This window comes from Ictalurus furcatus, chromosome 1 (genome assembly GCF_023375685.1).
Source record: "Ictalurus furcatus strain D&B chromosome 1, Billie_1.0, whole genome shotgun sequence".
Classification (NCBI taxonomy): Eukaryota; Metazoa; Chordata; class Actinopteri; order Siluriformes; family Ictaluridae; genus Ictalurus; species Ictalurus furcatus.
Genome location: NC_071255.1, coordinates 15,061,103 through 15,082,537, shown reverse-complemented (window position 1 = coordinate 15,082,537; position 21,435 = coordinate 15,061,103). Strand labels below are relative to the sequence as shown.

Genomic DNA, 21,435 nt, shown 5'->3' with positions numbered 1-21,435 from the left:
AGAAATTTTGTACCTTAAGGGCAGCATCTCTGTTAACAACACATCCAAAAAAAGCCCCAAGTCAGGGAGTCATCCTAAGGCTCAGAGTGAAGGCTTGAGCATTGTGGAAAGGTTTAAGTGTGGAACTTGTAGAGTGTGAGACACAGGGGACAGAGTGGCTGGTGCTGGTCGAAGGCAAAAGTATCAACATTGTTGTCTGAATGGCACAGGACACTGGCACTAGCGCCCGAATGACAAAAAAAAATTGGCTCTGATGTGCACAGAGCTTTTGGTCGAGGTAGGTATGCTTAACCAGCAGCAAGGCAGGCAGATGGTTTACCTTGATAGCTCCGACGTTCTCGTCAGGCTGAGGTAGCTATCTTTGGAGGTAATTTGGTGCGAGGGGAGGAAGGGACAGGAGGACAGACGGTGCAAGGTTAGCCACTCCATTCCACTCTTCTGGGAGGCTAACGCGGTGACACTATCACATTTATAAGGCTACACTGGGGCGTCTCACTCACAGCTGAATTGAACTGACAATAACAATTCTACTATTATGCTATGTACTCATAAACATCACATAAAATAGGAATCTACAGTATCTGTTCAGTCAAGCTAAGGCCTCAGAATTTTCAGTTTGGCAGTTTTCTACTATATTTTCTACTTTATTTTGGTCCACCTTTATAAATTCTTATGTAAAGAAACTGGAGAACCAACAGAATCAGTAATTGCCCTTTCTTATCTGTAAAATTACAATAATGAAAATTAAAGTGTTTGTAACAAGAACATAAAATCAGAATTATTACTAAAATGTGAATGTGGTAAAGGTTGCAATGGGCAGGTTGGAATAAGGCTTTGGTGAATAGTGTGAAATGGAGTGGCCAAGCACTGCACTTTGAAGGGTAGAAGGGTAGAAAACAGGGTGTAAGGGGTTATCCTTAGCCTGTGCCAGTGTCTGTACTCATGCTTGTGCCTTGTTGGCAGTTGGCTTGCTGCTCAATGAGAACATGGCAGTGTGCCCCTGCAGGCTGGCTCACTGCAGAGCTACTCTGAGGCTGTGAACACAGAGCAAATGGCACATGAGTTAATGACACTACGGCTAGTAGTGAGAACAGCAAGGAATGGGCTCTTTAGGTGTGTGTGTGTGTGTGTGTGTGTGTGTGTGTGTGTCTGTCTGTCTGTGTGTGTGTGTGTGTGTGTGTGTGTGTGTGTGTGTGTGTGTGTGTGTGTGTGTGTGTTTACCTGTGGCATTAGCTCAATAGCCTCAGTGGTCCGTATCACTCCCTCTTTAGGCACTGCGTCTCCCAGTGGTCCTGCTCCTCTCTGTGGTACTGTCCAGTCATCCTGGGTGCCCTTTTTACAAACTGAGCTACTCATGGGTACACACACAGACACACAGATCAAGTGTATCAGTATAGGTACATATAGTCAAGGGTTAAAAGGATAGACTTCAGTGAAAATATGGGTATTGTGTCAAAATCTTAATGAGCACGGGGTCTAAATGAAAATGTAGGGGGTCAAAGTATAAATTTTCATGCAAATATTAATTTACATTCACATTACAAATCCCATAAAACAATACTATACACCTATTTGAATAGTATTTTTCAAACCTGTACAAATCTGGTGCAAACCTGCCACCAAATTCACCCAGCTTAAACCATGGACCAACAGAATGTAAAACAGCTGGTTACAGATCAGCACTGAAGGAAAAGCTTCACTGACACTAAATGGCATGACTCTCTGATTGGATAAGTATTTGTGGAGTGGAAAGCTCACCTGCGGCGGTATGCGAACATGAGGAACAGCACGCAGAAGATGATGCAGGCCATTCCAATGTGGATGCCAACCACTATGCCAGTTACAGAGCTCTCTCCATCCTGCCTGCAGTTACACATGCTTTGCCCTCCTGTTTCCATACACACAGACACACACATTTCACATGATTACCACCTTTTCTCCGCAGCCGGGACAGTCTGAAAAAAATTGTCAATGTTCCATGTTGGTTTGCTGCCAATTCGTAAAGCCCAATCAGCCGAGCTGTTTTTTTGGGAAAAGTGGTAATTGATTTAACACTCCTTCCTAAACCTACATCTCACAGGAGACAACTCCCTCTACACAGCTCTGTCTTCCTCTAACAAACTCATTTATATGGAAGCTCTGAAATGCCCTTCAGACAGCAATAGTTTAAACCTCGAAATATCTAAATCCCAGGATCTCTGAAGTATAGACCATCAACTGATCTTGTAATGAAGCAAGAAGCTCTCTGCTGTACACTTAACTTCATTAATAAACTAAACGCTGTGGGATTGTGTTTAAGGTTTGTACAAATAAAACCCAATTATATTCTGAGAATATATGAAGTGTTGGCAGCAAGATATCTTTACACTTATAAAAAAATTAAAAAAAAAAAATTACATTGTACATGCTACAAAAAAAATTACTGGCGGTGCTCTTAACATTACCATAGATAGGAAATATATATATAAGTCAGATACAGCAGCACCATAAGCTTTCTTAACATTCTGTCCTCATCTTGTGGTAGAGAAAGCTCACTACAGAGAGCTGGATGAAATTATGCTAAGGGCAATAAGATGTACTCAGAAACATGTGATGTATGAATATCTGCCTTTATGTAAATATATAAATGGTGAAAAAGGTGAACTAAGATGGACTGATTATCGGGTGCCGAGTGTATATTGTAGCTCACCAGCACTGTTCTTGTCTCCTGTTCCATTCTCTGCCAAAGAGACAAGGCGCTTATTGCCGATGCTGTCTCCGTTCCCATTAAACGCGACCAGCTGGATCTCATACACAGCTGCTGGCTCTGTGAAGACACATAGACAATCACCATTAACTGTGACAATCCAATCAATATAGCGATTACTATTAAATATCACGTCATGAATATGTTCAGTATGTCTGTATGTACATTGCAGGGCTAATCCAGAATTATTTGCAAATGTTTTAAGTGACGTGATCAGTAGTGGCAAGCGTATTGAAAGAATATGACATGAGTAAAAGTACTACTACTCTAGTGATAATTCACTTGAGCATCGGTAAGGGAAATTTCAATAAATCGTTATGTGAGTATTTAAATAGTTTTCCATGTCTACAATCAAGAATATTTTCAGATTACTGACGCTACAGTGTATAAAAATTATGCGGAAATGTAACTTGCAGGTTACTAAAGCATACAAAGTATATCACAAAGTATGTCAAGTCAAGAATATTTTCATAGGCTATATACTTAAAACATAAACGTAAGTAATTAGCTGACAATATACTTCTCTGCACTGGTCAAATTTCTTAGAACTTCCTCATGTCCGAATTAAACCGTTTTGCCAATTTTTTTTTTTAAAAGTGCCGTTATATAATATTAGTAGTCGTATGGTACAGTGTTAAAAATCAGTCTAGCTATGCAGCTCTGTGTGGGTGTGTGTGTGTGTGTGTAAAGCTAACCGAGGTGTGAGATGGTGTGTGTGTTTATGTGGCTGGGGAAGAGCTCCTCTGGACCAAACTGCTCCTGAGGCACGACACGGTGCGACAGTTTAAATCCTTCCAGCTTCCCTGGTTTACTGGGCAGTTCCCAATAAATCTGCATTGCCGTGCTGTTCAGAACTTTAGTGAAGAAATTGGGCATGGTGGGAACTATAGCGAGAGACAGAAAGATATGGAGAGAGAGAGAGAGAGAGAGAGAGAGACAGAGAGAGAGCTTACACATTAATAAATATGTCAAGAATCAGTTTTATTATTCTGAAGGCTTAGTTGTTAGTATTTAATGCATTTCATGTCATCCTCATTGACTTGCTGTGTTTTGGTATCAGCATGATGTGTGACGACTTACCGCCCCCTAGTGTTGTGGCAATGACAGTGTTGGACTTCTGGCTGGCCCCCAGAGGAGAGTAAGCTTTGAGGTAAATGGAATAAGTGGTTGCTGGTTCCAGATTATTAAACTCATGCTCGAATGTGTCCTTACTCACAGCCTCCTGGAGCTCTTTACTGTCTGGCTCTGGAAATGAAATAATGTGAATTTTATTGATCAGATACTTGCACAGAATTCCAGCTTCACTAAAAAGGTAAGTAGTTGAAGACCATTTCTGCAATCTCCACACCACCACTAGTTTATTTGGTTTAACCCATGTCAGAATCATATTATAATTCCTACAATCAAACCCACAACCCTAGAAATTCCTGTCCTCTCTCACCGCCAAGCATGCGGATGTGCAGGACGTAGCCGATGATGTTTTCAGTCACGTGGCTTTCAGGCTGGTTCCAGCTGAGCTGCAGGGATGTGTGTGTGAGCGGTGTGGCTGTCAGGTCCTGCGGAGCCTCAGGATGCGGATTCTCAGGAGATTGGGACACAGCTAAGCGTGCACTGGCCTGGTTGGTGCCGGCGCTGTTCTCTGCTATGCACTGATAGATGGCCTCATCCTCAGCAGTGATCCGGGTCACAGCCAGAGTGCTGCAAAGCAACAAGCATCATCAAAGGTGAAATTATATATTCGGAGAATATGAAGTGCGCTGAATTTTGTGATTAATATGGAGTGTCAGTATGAGCTTTGATAAGAGCAGAAAGGGAATCTGAACAGATGTGAGATTGTACCTGTTGTTGTTGGTAAGTTTGACGTTGTCTCCAGGAGTGAGGATCTTGCCATTTTTCAGCCAGATGAGGTGAGGCTCTGGGACTCCCTGAGCCTGGCAGGTAAACACTGCGCTGCCCCCTACTGGTTTAGACACGGATTGCGGCCACTGCAGGAACTCGGGTGGGGCTGAGAGAGAGAGAGAGAGAGAGAGAGAGAGAGAGAGAGAGAGAGAGAGAGATCACATTCATTATTCACATTATAAACAAAGTCCACATTATTTCTTTAACTGTGTGTCTGTAGACATATTTTACTAACAGAAGGGGAGGTTTAATACAGTCCAATCCCTAAAATAAATGTAGTATGAAGCACAGCCCCTTTACAGAACCAGGCCACATCTTAAACTGGATTATTCTTCTTAAACTATGCATAACTGGTTGTAAATAATGAGCATACACATTTTCTATGAACAGCAAGATTAATCAGTCTATCATTGACCTTTCCTACAGGGAGCAAAAAATGTACCAGCTATCAACAAAAGAGACACATATGCAGGATCTGACTAACAGTACATAACAAAAAAAGACAAAAGAAGACATCAGTCATTGGCAGCATAGAGTTTATAACTCAGATAAATAGATCCTTCAGGTCCGGATCTATTTGATATAGTTCGGGAGTTTTTATTGCCATCCTAGTCATATACATGTATACAGTAGAATGAAATAGTATTCTCCAAGGCCTTGGTGCGACAGTAAAGAGATCACATACAGCAGAGTACACACTCGACAACATGTAGCGCAAATAAGAAAACGTGATCTACTATAATTTCTGACCAAATAGTTAGAAAATATCTAAATTTGCTTTACTGTATGCAGGCTGACAGACAGGCAGGATTAGTGTTATTATGAATAATAATACAATTTTTTGTGCAATTAATAAAAATGTAGAGAATGAGCATGTATGTGTACAAGTATCTAAAAGAAGCTAAGCATTTTTTTTGCTCCACTTCCAAAGCCCTTTATGCCCAGGAATAGAGACCACTCAACAATCTTTACACACTAACCTCAAGTGAAGTGTAAAGCATACACTGAGACCGGTGCTCATGTGTGTGTTCAGAGCTCATTTTAATGGCAGTACATTGCAGGGAGACGGAGGGGGGTGCTTTCTTGTAATAAATCCACCCTATCGGACCTGCCTAGCAGTTTGAAGAGCTCTTCACAAGCGAGTATAAGCGAAAGCATTAACTCCCATAGAGCTGAATGCTCTGCAAACAGAGGCGCACTGAATGAAGCACAAGCTTCATTATCGTATACACCGAGGCGCTGTATTCGTCTGTCTGTCTTTGTGAACTAACTACGCTTCTCTCTCAGGCTGAATGAGGTAGTTTGTCTCAGTTTGGTGCTGAAAGAGAAAGGATGACTCGAGAGGCTCCTCGGCGTACACAAGAAGTTCAGCTGAAGAAGTTCATGGTCATGGGAAATGATTGAGTGGACAGAACCACATCAGAATACTCTGTTGTGCAAACACAATGGACCTACTCCATTTTGTCTTCCATCTCTCTAGTCATTCTACGTCAATTTGTCGGCTGCATGTCGCTGATAGGCCGCCTGCAATCCCCAAAGACTGCAAGCATCAGTCCCCCCAATCCCCAACCTCTCACAGCACCCCACCCACTCCCAGGCACACTCCCACCCCCACCCCTAACACACACCATTTCCTAGATTCCTGCTGGAATAGGGTCAGGGGTCAAAGGTGGGAGGTGATCCTACACTGAGACACATTATTCTGCCACTCCTCCTTTTTCCCCCTCCCTTCTCCTATTCTTTCATTCTCACCCTCTTATTGTCTCTCTCACACTGCTCCACCTTTATGCATCAACCCGGCCTCGTCCCCTCTTCCTTATTCTCTCTGTCTATAAAGTCCTAATATGTTCTTTATTTATAATCCTTTCCATGCACATCTCTTTTTCTCTCTGTCAAAGTGAGTGTAAATTTATAGTCAAATCTAATCCCTAAACCTTATCTAATATGTACTGTCCAAACAAAGTAGAAACTTAAAAGTTCTCTCTCTGTCTTTCTGCACCAAGATGGCTTATCATTGTCTGAATCATATCAGGCCACATATGCCAAACTTGTTCAAGCTTGCCTAGCATGAGGACAGAGAGCAGACAGGGTCAGAGCAGGCCAACCCATGACTAATTCTCATTTACATACTTCCATTTTATGCAAACTAGAGCTTCCCATGCTCAAAGCTAATCAAATCTATAAAAAAAAACAGCTCAAGTTCAAGGGCCTGGGGCAAAACAGGAGAATCTGTCTGGGAACCGCAAGCAGATGGTGTGATGAGCAGGATGAGTAAGAATAAGCACCAGACAGCCTAGTAATTGCACATATATGTGGCACCTGCATTGCTGCATATAGCAGAAATTTAATTAACACTGAAGCTGGATGCTGAGTCACAAATGGTAGAGAGTCAGTTAAACCTAAGGTGATAAAAAGAAGTGTTAAATTAACATTACCAGGGAATGTGTTATCTAAAGCAGTGATTCTGTGACATTAGAACAATAACAACAACAAAAAAAGCACAGATAAGCAAAATTCTGAACAGGACTACTACTGGGAGGTGAAGCAGAGGTGGAAAGGCAGGAGTGTTTCTTTTTCTTTGTTCCTCTACCAGCTCAATCAATAAATGAATGAATGCATTATCCAGTCACTGCAAGAGTCTGTGAGGGGGAAAGGCTGATAGACGGAGTGATTGACTGACTGGTTTATGAGGACAGAAGCAGAAAATCTCTGACACAAATGACAGACATTCAACCTTTAATTGTATGCTTACCACATATGTGCATCTTTACGTAGATATAAGAAACATGTAATCATATCAAATATATCAAACTATAGATTTATATATTATCTTTCATTTCAAATAAAATTGCAATGTTCTTTACATGTACAATGTTTTGACCTGAATGAATTAAGCACAGAAAGAATTACATATGTACATTTATAAATAATTCTGAAGTCTTGTTAATTTCAGTAGCTTCATAGTAAAGCACTGGATGTTGTGTTATTGTTTGAATGCAAGCAGCATTGTACTAAGAGCTTACTGCAATATGTACATGATTATATGAACCCCCTCCCACCCTGGTGTGGGAGGCAGGGAGGGTAATTCACACTGGAGTGGCTTATAGGGCATTATCAGAGTCCAGCTGGAGTCCCACTCATTTATCACGAAATGCGGGTGTGTGTCTATGTGTGTGTGTGTGTGCAGAAGGTCAGGGGTTTTGAAGGAAAGAGTGTGAGCTCAGCTCAGAGGTCACAGTCAGGCCTGGGCCAAGTTAATCTAGTCTGGCCTACCCAAAAGCGCAAACCTACTCTCATACACATCAGTGTGTGTGTGTGTGTGTGTGTGTGTGTGTGTGCATGTGTGGACAGAATTAAGATATGGCTGAATGGAAGGGCTTGGGGCTATACACATAAAACCAACCAGATCTGCTCTGAGCCAATTTCATTTCATATGTGACCTCCTCAGGGCAGCTGCACGTTGCTTATGATCAGCATCTGATACTTGACATTAGCCAAAAGTCTGAATGACAGCAGTCCTAGGTCAGCCATATTCCATTTAAAGAGCAAATATTCAGTACATATACAGTGTACCTCATATACCAGGTTAATATCACAGGTATCAGACCTTGACTGAATATAAGAAATGCTTTCTTACTATCCATATTTATAATTACGTTTCTGTAGAAACAGTAAGAATAATCAGAAAAGATGTTATGTACTGTATGTGAATGAAGATGCTATAGAGGAAAAGTATTATTTGTCTGCTCTACCCTTATTCTATGCAAAGTAGTGAGAGACCCCAAAAAGAGTATTTCTGTTATGCTAAAGTTGCAGGTTACTATTATGTGTGTTGGTCAGGGAAAACCCAATGGATGTTGCCATGGCTGAATTCTGTAAAAATAAAAACAGCTAAAACTATCCCCTTTTAGTTGTTACTTATTATTGAATTGTAGTGTGTAAACCAGTTTGATATCAGCTACCTAATGCCTATTATTATCTACTTGAGAAAATGTTTTTCCCCAGTGCACTAGCATAACTAGCAGAAAAATATAAGGTAAGTAAATGGTGGAGGTATTGGACCAGTCTGAATGGAATTTTTTTCCTACCTTGTACCACCAGTCTACCCAACGCGGTACGTCTCATCCTGCTTCCGGGTCTGTTGGCTGAGCACACGTATACTCCAGAGTGCTGTAGGGAAACGTCGGAGATCATAAGATTACCCGTGCCCAACACCTGGATCCCCTCCACTCCAATAGAACGTCCATCTGCAAGAGACACACATATAGAGAAGAGATCAAATAAGAGTGAAGTAAAAGCAACAGAAGCTTACTGTAGCAGGTGCATGATTACATAGGACTGTACATACCATTATCATTATAAAAATAAAAATAATGAATATGAGAAAATGTCAAAATTGTTTGCGAGGCAGTTGACTTGTGAAATGTTGTAACAATGTATTCTATCATTCACTATACAGTATGTTGCTATAGAGCAAAAAGGTCTTTTTCAAGAAGATATCCTCCATAATACTGTATTAGTGGTGCACTGTGCCTCTGTAAGACAGCATTATTTGAAATAGGACACCAGGGATGCATGAAACCAGCTTTAAATCATCTGCCGCAATAATTATGAGTATTTGTGTAAAAAGGTATCAATTTTACCCAGCCTGCTCCAGGACACAATCGGTCGGGGGTTGCCTGTGGCAATGCACTCTAAGATGGCAGTCTGGTGGATGTTGATGGTGAGATTTTGAGGACCTGAGAGAATAACTGGCTCCTTATAGGTACGAGGTGCTGCCACTGTGTAGAGAAAGACACACACACACACACACACACACAGAAAAACAGTGAGAGAGACACAGAAATTGAAATACTAATGAACAGGTGTAAGATGTAAGATGTAAAGGCCAGTTTAGCCATTGGTCTCACCAGTCACAGTGAGCAGGGCTTCGTGACTATAACGTGTGTTAGCGATGTTTTTGGCTACACAGCGATACACTCCACTGTCTTCATGACGCACACCAGTGACCTGCAGAATTCCATTGGGCAGGAGAGTATACCTGCAGACAGAGAGAGAGAACCACAGAACAATATAGTACAGAATTTAACACATGTATACCTGTATTTATCTACACTATAGAAATTCATCAGAGAATGTTGACAACACTGTCCTAACTGTGGATACAGTGTGTGGGGGGGGTTGTAACCTGTCATTATCTGTGCTGAGTGTGGTTCTGTTCCTCTCCCACATGATGCTAGCCTCAGGGATTCCATTTATGGCACAGTGGAGGCGTGCCACCCCTCCTTCATCCACTGCCATGGACTCTGGGTGGGTGTGAAACTTGGGAAGAGCTGGCAGAGAGCAGAGATGAAAAGAAATGATTCAAAAGGTGATTCAACCTTCTTTACTCCCCACATTTTACACATTTGGTTGTGCCTGTTTTCCAAATTGACTTTCAATTGAGTCATCTGAGAAGTTGAGGGGGTAAGGGCAAGGATTTGAACTCCCTTCTGTACAACCTTCTGATCAGTAGCCCAAAGTCTTATCCACTGAGTGACCTCTGCCCTCTCTAACATCAAGGGGCATGTGATCAATAATGGAGGCCATTTTTAGAAAGAAGATTCTCTTAGTAGCCTCTGGCCTAACGGAAATCCCAGCAATGAGGAGGGAGCAGATTATCAAGTATGAGTTAAAGGGTCCCTAGGTGCATGTCGTAGAATTAGAATTCTTGGGTGTAAAGTCTTCACCAGTACAGAGCGCAGTTAGCTTTCCAGCACTGAAAGTGTGAAGATCACATTCTCATTCCATTTAACAAATACAAATGAACAGGACCAATACAATTAAGCAATCAGAACTCAGTCAAGACTTTTGAAATGGATATTAATGGATTAATTTAATGCATAAATACAGGGCCACTCACATGCAAACTGCACTCGTGCCTTACGGCTGATCAGCATGCCATAGCGGTTCTGTGCAGCACAGTCATACTCTCCCGCATCCGTCTCATTGCTCTCGCGTCGTTTCTGGAAGTTTCGGATCAGGAGCATGCCATTGCTTAACACGGCCACTCTGGGGCCCACCTGAATAGGTACACCATTCCTCCGCCAGGTAATAGTAATAGGGCCTTCTCCCTCCACCTCACAGTCCAGCATCAAGGGGCGGTCCCTTACAGCAATGACATCATGAGGCTCTTTAATGAAGGCCAGCTCAGAAGCGCTGCCCAAATCTGTAAGAGAAAAGAAGCAAGAGTCGAAGAGTTAGGTGGTATAAAGCCCAGCTTTTTTTCAGCCGTTTGATGTGAAATGTAGCAGGTGCTTACAAATGGTAAAAAGAAGACAGTGTGGCTGAAATCCTGCTTTGATGATGAGATGAAAATGGTGGAGCAGGAAAAGAGTGCTTCATTGCGATGATGATGATGATGATAAGCTGATGAAGCAAAGATAACATCATTAAAGAAATGAATCATTTCAACTGTATTCTAACTAGAACACATAAAAGAGAAATATGAGATCATTTAATGTTTTTTTAAGAGTCTGACAAACAACAGTCTTGGAAGCTTGACTCTGAGAGGCCCTAGTACTCTCAGTCCCCAGCTTTATAGAGCTGTAAATCCAACAAAGTTCAGGCTGAGAATGGAGGGCAGAGAGAGGAGTGATGGTTCATATTACAGTAATTGATAAGAGAGTATGGTTTAACACCAACACTGACATCACTGCTCGTTTATCTGCCAAGACATAATGAGTGAACTATGACACTATTTACCGGGAGTACTGTAAAAACATTAAAGCCCTTGATATGTAATAGCACCATTTCCAAGGTGTTAATAACAGCAGTCGTTGCAGATTTAGTACATAGTACTGATTAGACTGCATCAATCCATGTCACTAAGCTCATGGAGTCTGTGAGAAATACTTTTTAGCGCTTCTTAAGTGATCCAATGTGTTTGGCCACATATTGATTTATTCTTAGAGAGAGAAGGAGATAGGGAGAGGAATTGGTCCGAGGCTGGGAATGCCACAACGACATCTTCATTCCCTCTACACACTAATCGGTGTTTGCATGAGAAAGTTAGGGACAACAGCGCAGGAGGGGCCGCAGGCTGGCTGAAGAGGGGCTGCTCCAGGCTATTCATCTCAGCTGAACTTGCACTTGACTTTCCCTAGTCTGATTGATGGCTCTGTTAGCACCCCCCATCCCTCTCCATCACCCCAAAACAGCAACACAATGCTGCCAAATGCCACAGAGCCATTCAAGCACCCAAAGCCACAGCAATGTCAGAAGTGGTGGGGATAAGGGTGGAGGGAGAAGGGAGCAGGGTCACATGATTTGGGGTTTGGGGTAGACCAGTGATACTACTCCATCTTCGCTCCCACCACTTTATAATTACCCTTGCCCCACCCCCAAATCTCATCATCCCCCGCCACACTCTGTGGAACCATCTGCCCTCTCTCCCTGCCCCCAGCACATTTTCCCCTTTTCACTTGAACTTGGGGGTGACTTTCCCATGCCACCCGATCACTCAAACTTCGCCTCTATCCCTGTGCCGCCAACACGCCCATCCCTTCATTCTCTCTTTTTTTGGGGATGTCTGTGTTGGGTGATTCACTGACGCAGACCCCGACCCTTCTCATACCCTGCACCCAAATACTCCCTCTCCCAGCTGTCCCCAAAAGACACAACAAAACACTCCAGTCGTACTTGAACTTGAATGCACCCAATTGTGAAATGGAGAGTTTGTCACCTTTCAGCGCATCTGATGACTCCATGAAGCCGTCATCATAAACTGCTGTCTAGCCTTCTGGCCCTTTCCACACTTATCACCATTCTCTTGCTTCTCAGGACATCATTGTCCTCTTCCATCATTCCCATACAGCTACTTAGTTCATCTGTCTTTCTGTCCTGTCTTGAGTTCATGTATGCTCTCACATACTTTAAAAACTCTAAAATTTGCTTTACAAGCATATCAAAAGCACTAACTCTAAACTCAGGAGGCTCTTCATAGTCTATAAGTACAGGAGTACAGGTACATTATCATCACCATTATCATCATTAACATCAGTCTGTCCCGCAGGGATCAGCTTTAGGCCCTTTACTTTTCAATATTTATTTATCTCCACTTGGGCATTTGCTGCGATCGCTCAGCCTCCGTTATCACTTTTATGCTGAGGATACCCAAATCTATATACAACTCAAAACCTTGTGAAAACTTTGATGTTTGTTTTCTTTCTGACTGTATTTCTGAGATAAAAACATGGATGAATCTTAATTTTCTGTGCCTGAATAGCGGTAAAACCAAAGTTATGCTTATAGGTTCCAGTCATCAAATTCTCAAAGTTGGTTCATTGTCTCTGTGTGTTGATAACTTTGTTTTGGAGACTCAAAGTAAAATGAGGAATCTTGGAGTCCTTTTTGATAACAGTCTCACGTTTCATTCTTTTGTACAGAGCACTGTTAAAGCATCCCTTTTTTCACCTCAGAAATATAGCAAGATTGCACCCTATACTAAATTTCTCTGTAGTGGAAAAGCTGATAAACTCATTCGTCGTCTCACAGATGGATTACTTTAACGCCCTTGTAGCCAGAGTTTCTAAATCCACACTCAATAAGCTCCAATATGTACAAAACTCTGCCGCCAGGGTCGTGACTGGGACCAGGACATGCAATCATATTACTCCTGTTTTGGAGTCAATGCACTAGCTCCTGGCCAGGTTCCGTGCCGATTTTAAAATTATGATGTTGACATACAAAGCATTACATGACTTGGCTCCTCATTATTTACTGCACTGTTAATCCCTTACACCCCAGTTCACAGACTGCGCTCCTCACAGTCTAATTTGTTGACTGTTCCACAAACCCCCTTAAAATCTATAGGTGACAGGGCTTTTTCTGTCTATGCTCCTACCCTTTGAACACTCTTTCTCTTGAATTTAGGGAAGCTCAGACCTATGACATTTTTAAAGCTGAACTCAAGACATACTTAAACTAGCATTAGCTTGCTGATGTTTACTATTATTTATTTATTTTTCTACGTACTGCTTATTTTGTGTACAGCACTTTGAGAATCTGCTTTTAAAGGCGCTCTATACAATTACGTTTATTATTATTATTATTATTGCTGTTGTTATCATCATCGTGCTGTCACTACAGATTTGGGGCCATGGCTCCATCATCCTACACACTTTGGTTCTCCTCCAGTCTGTGTTGAGTATGAAACAATGAAATCTGTGAGAGAAACTTCACTTCATTCTCATTTTTCTTAGTAATGCTACAAATCTACAGATGGGCAAATTAAGAAGAACCAACATAAAGAGTCTTAGTAAGCCAGGAGAAGAGCTTCAATGTACCGTGGCATAGATTCTACAAGTCTATGTAATTGTACATTCAAACCATTCTTCCAAACAATTCTGCCTCAAACACAGTTAGTAATTCATTCTGCTAGCTTTATAAAAGCAGCCACATGTCACTTTTGAGGATCTGAAACCACTATATGACTGACTCATGTTATTGTTGGCATCTTCAAAATGTCAGCTGTGCCAAAACATCCTCACTGTGAGGTTTAATCTGAAGCTTGGCAACACATTCAAATGCTTAAGTGAAAATCTAGACAAATTATCACCTGCAATTCTAATCTCCACAGAATTACGGATGTGAAACCACCACAAGTCACCAGAACAGTTTCAATGAACCTTGGCATAGAGTCTACATGTCTCTGGAACTGTCCTGGAGGGATGAACACCATTTTCCCAAAAAGATGTCACTTGAGTTTGTGTGAGTGAGAGTGCTCTCTTACAAGTTGGCCCCATAGGTGTTCAGTTGGGTTGAGATTTGGTAACTGTTAAGGTCATAGTATAAGATTTACATCATATACTATGTTTACGTTTTCATACTCAAACCATTCAGTGAGCCTTCATGCCCTATGGATGGAGACATTGTCATCCTGGAAGAAACCTCTTCCACCAGGAAAGAAATGTTTCATTACGGGGTAAAGGTGAGCAGTCAGAATAACGTTGTGTTGATCTGTCCCACTAAGGGGATAAGTGGTCCTAAAGCATGCCAGTAAAATACACTCCACAGCATAACAGCGCCTCCAGGATTTCCTTTCATTTGTTACCCATCTGTATGTTCTCTTTAACAAATGTACAACATCACCTTCTATGTCTCCAAAGAGTACACAAATCAGATGAACTAAACAGCACAGAACTGAGTCAAAATCTCTTCTACATAATAGAAGTATGAGCTTGTTCTTTTAGTTTCACTTGAATCTGTTTAGCCTTTGCCTCTAACTGAAACAGAAAAATATCATGTCCATAAGATACTTGAATTAAAATTAAATCTTAAAAATCAACTTTAAACTTCTGAAAAATTCTCCTTTAGCAGCTTCATGAGTCTGTGAGATGTAGCTATCATGGAAGTGAGATTACAGTTTCAATTGATCAAATGTCACTGTAAAACTGTTTTAATCCAAAGGCTTGGACCATTTAATTTTATTTCTATTGTTTTTTTATTGAATAAAACATCTCCACAGTCTATCCACTAGAATCTGAAGTGGCACATTGGACCCATTTAAGTGACATTATATTTTCTGAACTCTTTTTTCTGATCATAATTTGTAGGAGGTTGAGTAGTATGATGGTAACAATAGTTTCTTTGTTAAATTAGAGCCACTTAGTTATGCCTACAGCACCATCTGCATTCTACGCTTCCACAATAGCGAGCCCACATCCACTCGTAAAGCACTATGGGACCTCCTGGCCCTGCGTGTGACTGAGAGAGCAAGTTTGGGGATAAATTCACCTCCCATCTGGGTGTCATTAATAAGCAGAGGACTATGGATCTTCACTTGGACAGAGCACACCCCATCAAACCCCACCTCCATGGGCAGACAGTGACCCTAGGCCCTAAAGGTCATGAGAGAGTGGGTGCAGGGCAAAGAAGAGGGAGCAGCTTGTGTTTGGTAGCTAAAGCCCAGAATGCACCCTATCCTTTTGTTTATTGTTCTAAAAGCTGGCCGTGAACTTCACAGTTTATTGTGGGTTTGCCTCTTGCTAAAACCCTCACAAATAGACTTGGGGGGGGGGGGGTCGCTAGGCGGGAGTCTGGGCGATACAGATAGGACAAACATGGCTAAATCCCATTATTGATGGTGTCCCATTTTTTATGTCCGTATCATCGGGGCTAAACAAATGAAATTCTGTCACAAAATCTGAAATTGAAATGTTCTTCTCTGGGAACCACTGCTTAGGGCCTCCAGTCAGAATTTCACAGTTTGATTCAAAAAGCTGTTTTTTCCCCAGGGATATTATTTGTATAAAATGCATCAGACATGCATTGCTAAATAAACTACACATGTAGCAGCAACATATATAACTCAGGGTTTTGACTACCTTATTAGACCAAATATAGACTTAAAACAGCCTATACTTTAAACTCTGTGAATATCTTTAAAAGTAAAAGAGGAAAGGTTGCTATTTATTAAGCAGGCCTGCTGATGTATTATGAGACAACTTCACTTTAGTACAAAAGGCAGGCCAAACGTAACCTAAACAGATTTAAAAGAGTTTGAATTACTGTATATTGTGCCAGATCCTTAAATCTTCTTTTATGGCCCCCGTTGTAAATGTTTTATAGACCACTGCATAGAATGAGCAATACACCCTGCTGCCTCTTTCACACATAACAGAGCCTCCACAGCCTCTGTGTTTCCATAGCCTCAGTAGTTGGTCACAGTACAAACACAGTGCCATGGTCTCTATAGCTTGGGACAGAGGGACTCTGTCTGTGGAGCTCTAAGTCCAAACACAGCAGGAGAGAAGGAGCCTGCGGCAGGCCTATTGTCTCTCTAATGGGAGTTAACTCCTCACTCTGGCTGGCAGACTCCGTGCCCATTCGCTGCCAGAGCAGACACACAAACGCACAGCTCTTACCTATTGTTTAAAGAGGGATGCTCATTAAAGTGTGCAGCCCAAATGGAGAATGGGTGTGTATAAGACACAAGACCATTTCCGATTGAGGTTTGGCCTAAATTAACTGTGAGGCATGTACTTACATCCTCCTTACTACCCCCTGGGACTTAATATGGGGGGGTAATTAAATTAACAAACAATTAGAGGGAGTGGGTATAACTCATCAATAGTCTTAGTGTAACTGACTATCTTTGACTTATCAAAGGATCAACCTGATCTGGTAGACTTGGGATATATCTCATCTGCCATTAGGACTTCTCATGACTGTCTTAACTTTTCAAGTACACAGGTTTTGGTTTCATAAGCTCTGTTTCTCTTGTTTCTCTGCAATTCGTTTTCACTCCTTAGTGATGCATGACACAAAGAAAAAAATACAAACACATACAATCTCCTCGTGATGTTTAACATATATCATTTCAAAACCCTACTCCATCATGCTTACCCACAGGAATATCAGTCAAAGCAGCCACTTAAAAAAAATATATATGAACTATAATCTTAGAGTTATATATTCTTTGGAAGTCTGTAAGAAACACATGCTTAATAGTGGTCTGTCCCATTATATTATTTTTAAATGAAAATTCCACACTGACTTCTTTGGTCGCTTTCCTGTTTGCTGCTCTTGAAACAGACTCTTCTCACACAATCAGGGTAAGTGCTTAAAAATGGTAATTAGATACAAAGCAGATAGGGTACAGAACTGCGTTCTAATGTACCATTTACACAGTTGGACTAAATTTTGCAGACACCCTCTTTAGTGCAGGCAAATGTAACTGTGTGGAACATGAATGTTTCTGGAAAGAACAGCTTCTTTCTGCATCAGGAAAATTTCTGTGATGATCAAGGAAGACCACAACTATTACTAAGACTGAGTCACAGTTTTCTGACAAAATTTCTGACTAAATGTATTCCATCAGCTGCAATATAGCAACATACTGTGTCTTCTGCTGCAGTTCTCTACATTTTATACCATCTGCTAAAAGACAGAGCAGTTTGTTTTATAATCCCTTTCCCCTGCACTTCTCTGTGATAAAGAACTCAGCATTTGGCCCTAATGCATATTGCCAGCAGCACATTTCCCACAGCATTGAATTAAGTTTGGCTCTAATTGGTAAACATAAGGCAGACCCAGCACATAAGCATATAGCAGCAGAGTGGTTGATCCACAGGGCAGAGAGAATGGATGCTTTGCCCCCCTCCCTCATGTGCATTGCTGGATTGGGCCTGAGCCGCACGCTGTGTGGATCTTTTGGATTAACCCTGTGAACCAGAGGGGAGCCTTGTTGGATTAAAAGTAGCTTGGTTGTGACTCTATAGAGATGTGTGTGTGTGTGTGTTTGTGTCTTGGTCTCGAGCAGCTGCAGGGATTGCCGCCCCTTTTAATGAGATCTCAATCAGAGCAGCCATCCCCCTCCCCTGAACCTTTCCAAGACTTATGGAGATGAGGGGTGTTGGGGTGTGCCAGGGGTCAGGGCTAAAGGTCAGTGCCACTGTCTGGCCCAAGTCTGTCTGTCTGCTTCGCACTGATGGCCATGAACTTGCTGCTTTAAGCCCCAAATCTGGTGTCATGCATAAATTCAGCCTCAATCCTAACACCTATGCATCAAGTACAAAAACGACTCATCTTGTGTTTGAGGTGCCTTCTAAAATGATGAGGACTAACATTAAATAATTTTTGAGACCAAACTAACAGAAACTTCAAGAGCCATTTAAACAGTGATTAATCAAATAATATTCACAATTCTAATAAAATAAGTCAATTTCAGTTACAAAAAAAAGTACCCATAAGCACCTTGAAATCATTCCATTTTGTGACCTAAGCATAAAACAGGTATCTGAAAGTTCCTTGAAGTTTCAGATTCAGTTATGAAGGGTTACATGTATGAAGATGTTTGACCTTTGTTAATTTTTTTTTTTTTTTTGCAATTTGCCTAATGTTTGAGCCTCATCATTAATCAGCTAACATCAGCTACCCAAATTATCTGTATGCCACTGAGTCATGCACTTAATATACACACATTATTAATACCTTCAATTACACACCAAACACACACACACACACACACACATTAATACCTTCAAGTACAGGTGTTGCATTACATTTATACCTACAATTACTGTACAGATCAGCTCTCAGAGTACTATCATTTCCAAATCCTGATCTAATGAACGCAGCCTTACAGGAACTCAGAGTAATTTGCATCATGATTTCACAGTGCAATCAAGTGTACTGCAGAGTCTGGTGACTCTAAATCTTTGCAATAGCTTATAATGTGTTTATAAAGCTCAATAAGATTTAATATGAGATTATAGAGCGGCAGAAAGAAAGCTCAATATGACAAGACTAGGCATATATGCAATGCAGCGCGAGCTGGCCATAAACAACAGACACCCAAACAAGCAAGCACTGGCGCAATAAAATACACAATAAAATAAACTACTTTACGTAATACATCATAATAGGCTAAATAATAGGATAATTACAGCACCACCGTCCAAAAGAAATACGTGTATACACAGAACATCAAAACCATTCAGGTGTCCTGTTGTTTCTAGTATGATTTAGCTTGATCTAAATCCAAACCGAGTCTAAAAGCAAATGTTAAAGGTTGTAACCCAAATTTCCATCAATTCCATCAATACCGTTCCTCAAGTGGATCTCAATTCTTTAGAAATACATTTAGCTCAGATACAATAAAACAACAACAACAACAACAACAACACACACACACACACACACACAAATAAACGCAACTTAAGTCTGAACACAAGGTAAAAACATGTGATATAGTAATAGAGAGTAATGAGCATCATGCTTTGAGCTGAGGAACAACTGCAGTGAACTTGAACTTCAGATGTAACATCTTAAGTTACAGAAAAAAATACAACGCACGTGACTCACAAACAACAACAACAACAATAACGAGGAGAAAACATAAAAAAAAAAAGAAAACCAGCAACGAGCTGTTTGTGTTGATTTCAACGCATCCATCAATCCTATAAATCTAATATAGCAGTTAGGAACTGACATAATATATAATATGCACAAGAAGTATTAAGACAAATAAAACAAGACAAATGTAGCATAATGAATAAACACGACATATTTACCTGGTAACGTTGCGAGCACTAGCAGCAGCGACACAACGCTCATGGTCATGGTTTGGTAGCAGTCCGTCCTCAGCATCACTTTATACTCCAGAGGATGAACAGATATTTCATTTGTCCTCAAGTCAGTTATTCAGTTATAAAAAAATAAATAAATAAATAAAAAAAATTAAAAAATAAAAACCACAACAAGTAGAAGAAGAATAGTATACTTCTGGGAAAAGTCAGCAGAACATGTCTACACTATTATGTTGTTGTGCACAAAGCCGTGTGTGTGTGCACAGAGCGACCGCAGCGCTCTGCGTTTGGAGGCGCACTGCACTCACGCGCTGTTTGCCGCTGCTCAGTACGAGCCAAACAAACGAACAGAGACTCTGGAGCGCGAGGCACAGAAAGCAACCAATCAAACTACAAGGGGCGTGGCTACGCACATGTGTGTTTGTAGCCACGCCCCTTGTTAAGGACCGCGCGCGCTTAATGTAGCTTCATATAGCAGAATCAATAAGGATATCGCTTATCTACCTGTGGTCAAGCACACAGGTCATATACGTAAAGGAAGAAATTACTTATATAGGGTAAAGTCGGGTTAGAGTGAAAAGCTACATTCTCAGAAATAAAGGTCCCAAACTGTAGGCTACTTTTCTTGTTCCTCGGGTGGTACCATCAAAGATACATATTTTGTACCGTCAGAATATAAAGCCCTAAAAGCTAATTAAAGGTACACGACACGCAAGTACAAAAGATGTGTCCTTAATGGTACCACCCCATGTAACAAGAAAAATGACAGTTTTGTACCTTTATTTCTGAACGTGTACCATGCACTTCAATTAATTCTGACATAGTGGTGGGGTACCTATTCATCTCAACCACAATACTTCAAAATCTAATAAATAATGTCAGCTAATGCGACCTAATGCATTCTGTTGATATAAATTTCAATGAAAAGCTCTATAGCTCCAATAAATAGCCAGAATATTATTGTAGACACTCACCAAAAACATTATAAGGGAAACTATAATGATACTGGGTCTCCCTTTGCTTTCCACAAGATGGAGGAAATATTCCTTTGAGATTCTGGTTCATGTTGACATGAATGCATCACACAATTCCTGCAGATTTTTCAGGTGCACTTTCATGCTGTGAATCTCCCGTTCTACCACATCTCAATGGAGTTCTATTGGCTTGAGATCCAGTAACTGGGAAGGCCACCGAAGAACACTGAACTCATGAAACCAGTTTTAGATGATTTTTTCTTTGTGACATGGTGCATTATCATGCTGGAATTAACCATTAGAAGACGGCAAATTGTGGCCATAAAGGGATGGTCAGCAACAATACTCAAATAGCCTGTGGCATTCAACTGATGATTGATTGGTATCATCAAATAAAAAGTGTGAAAGTGTGCCCAAAGTGTGCCCAGAAAGCATTCCCCACACCATTACACCACCTCCACCAGCCTGGACTATTCTCTGGCCATTCTCCGTTGACCTCTCTCATCAACAAGGCATTTCTGTTTACAGAACTACTACTCACTGGATTTTTTTAATTTACTGTATCATCCTTAGTTTAAAAACACTGTTGTGTGTTGAAAATCCCAAGAAATCAGCAGTTATAGAAATACTCAAACCAGCCTGTCTGACGCCAACAATCATGCCACGGTCAAAATCAATGAGATCCCATTTTTTCTCCATTCTGATGGTTGATGTGAACATTACTCAAGCTGCTGGTCCTGTATCT

General features: G+C 41.1%; 1 protein-coding gene across 1 annotated transcript; it reads right to left on the bottom strand.

Annotated features, from left to right (window-relative positions):
* Positions 1-1,591: 1,591 nt before the first annotated feature.
* LOC128619420 (immunoglobulin superfamily DCC subclass member 3) lies at positions 1,592-12,393 on the bottom strand. Its single transcript, XM_053643994.1, has 13 exons — positions 12,369-12,393; positions 10,947-10,979; positions 10,548-10,853; positions 9,834-9,978; positions 9,556-9,686; positions 9,289-9,426; positions 8,734-8,892; positions 4,586-4,751; positions 4,156-4,444; positions 3,827-4,028; positions 3,442-3,630; positions 2,690-2,806; positions 1,592-1,888 (listed from the first exon to the last, which is right to left on the bottom strand). Exons 1-13 carry the CDS (start codon positions 12,391-12,393, stop codon positions 1,755-1,757), a joined length of 2,034 nt encoding a protein of 677 aa, XP_053499969.1. The 3' UTR covers positions 1,592-1,754.
* Between the last annotated feature and the right edge of the window lie 9,042 nt (positions 12,394-21,435).

Bases quoted from the DNA above. Each gene is read 5' to 3' on its own strand.
- LOC128619420 (XM_053643994.1), bottom strand. From the start codon at position 12,393: ATGGAGTCATCAGATGCGCTGAAAG. The intron at 4,752-8,733 runs GTAGGAAAAAAA...TCTCTCTCTCAG, and splicing joins GGGTAGACTGGTGGTACAAG to CCCCACCCGAGTTCCTGCAG. The intron at 4,445-4,585 runs GTACAATCTCAC...GTTGCTTTGCAG, and splicing joins AAACTTACCAACAACAACAG to CACTCTGGCTGTGACCCGGA.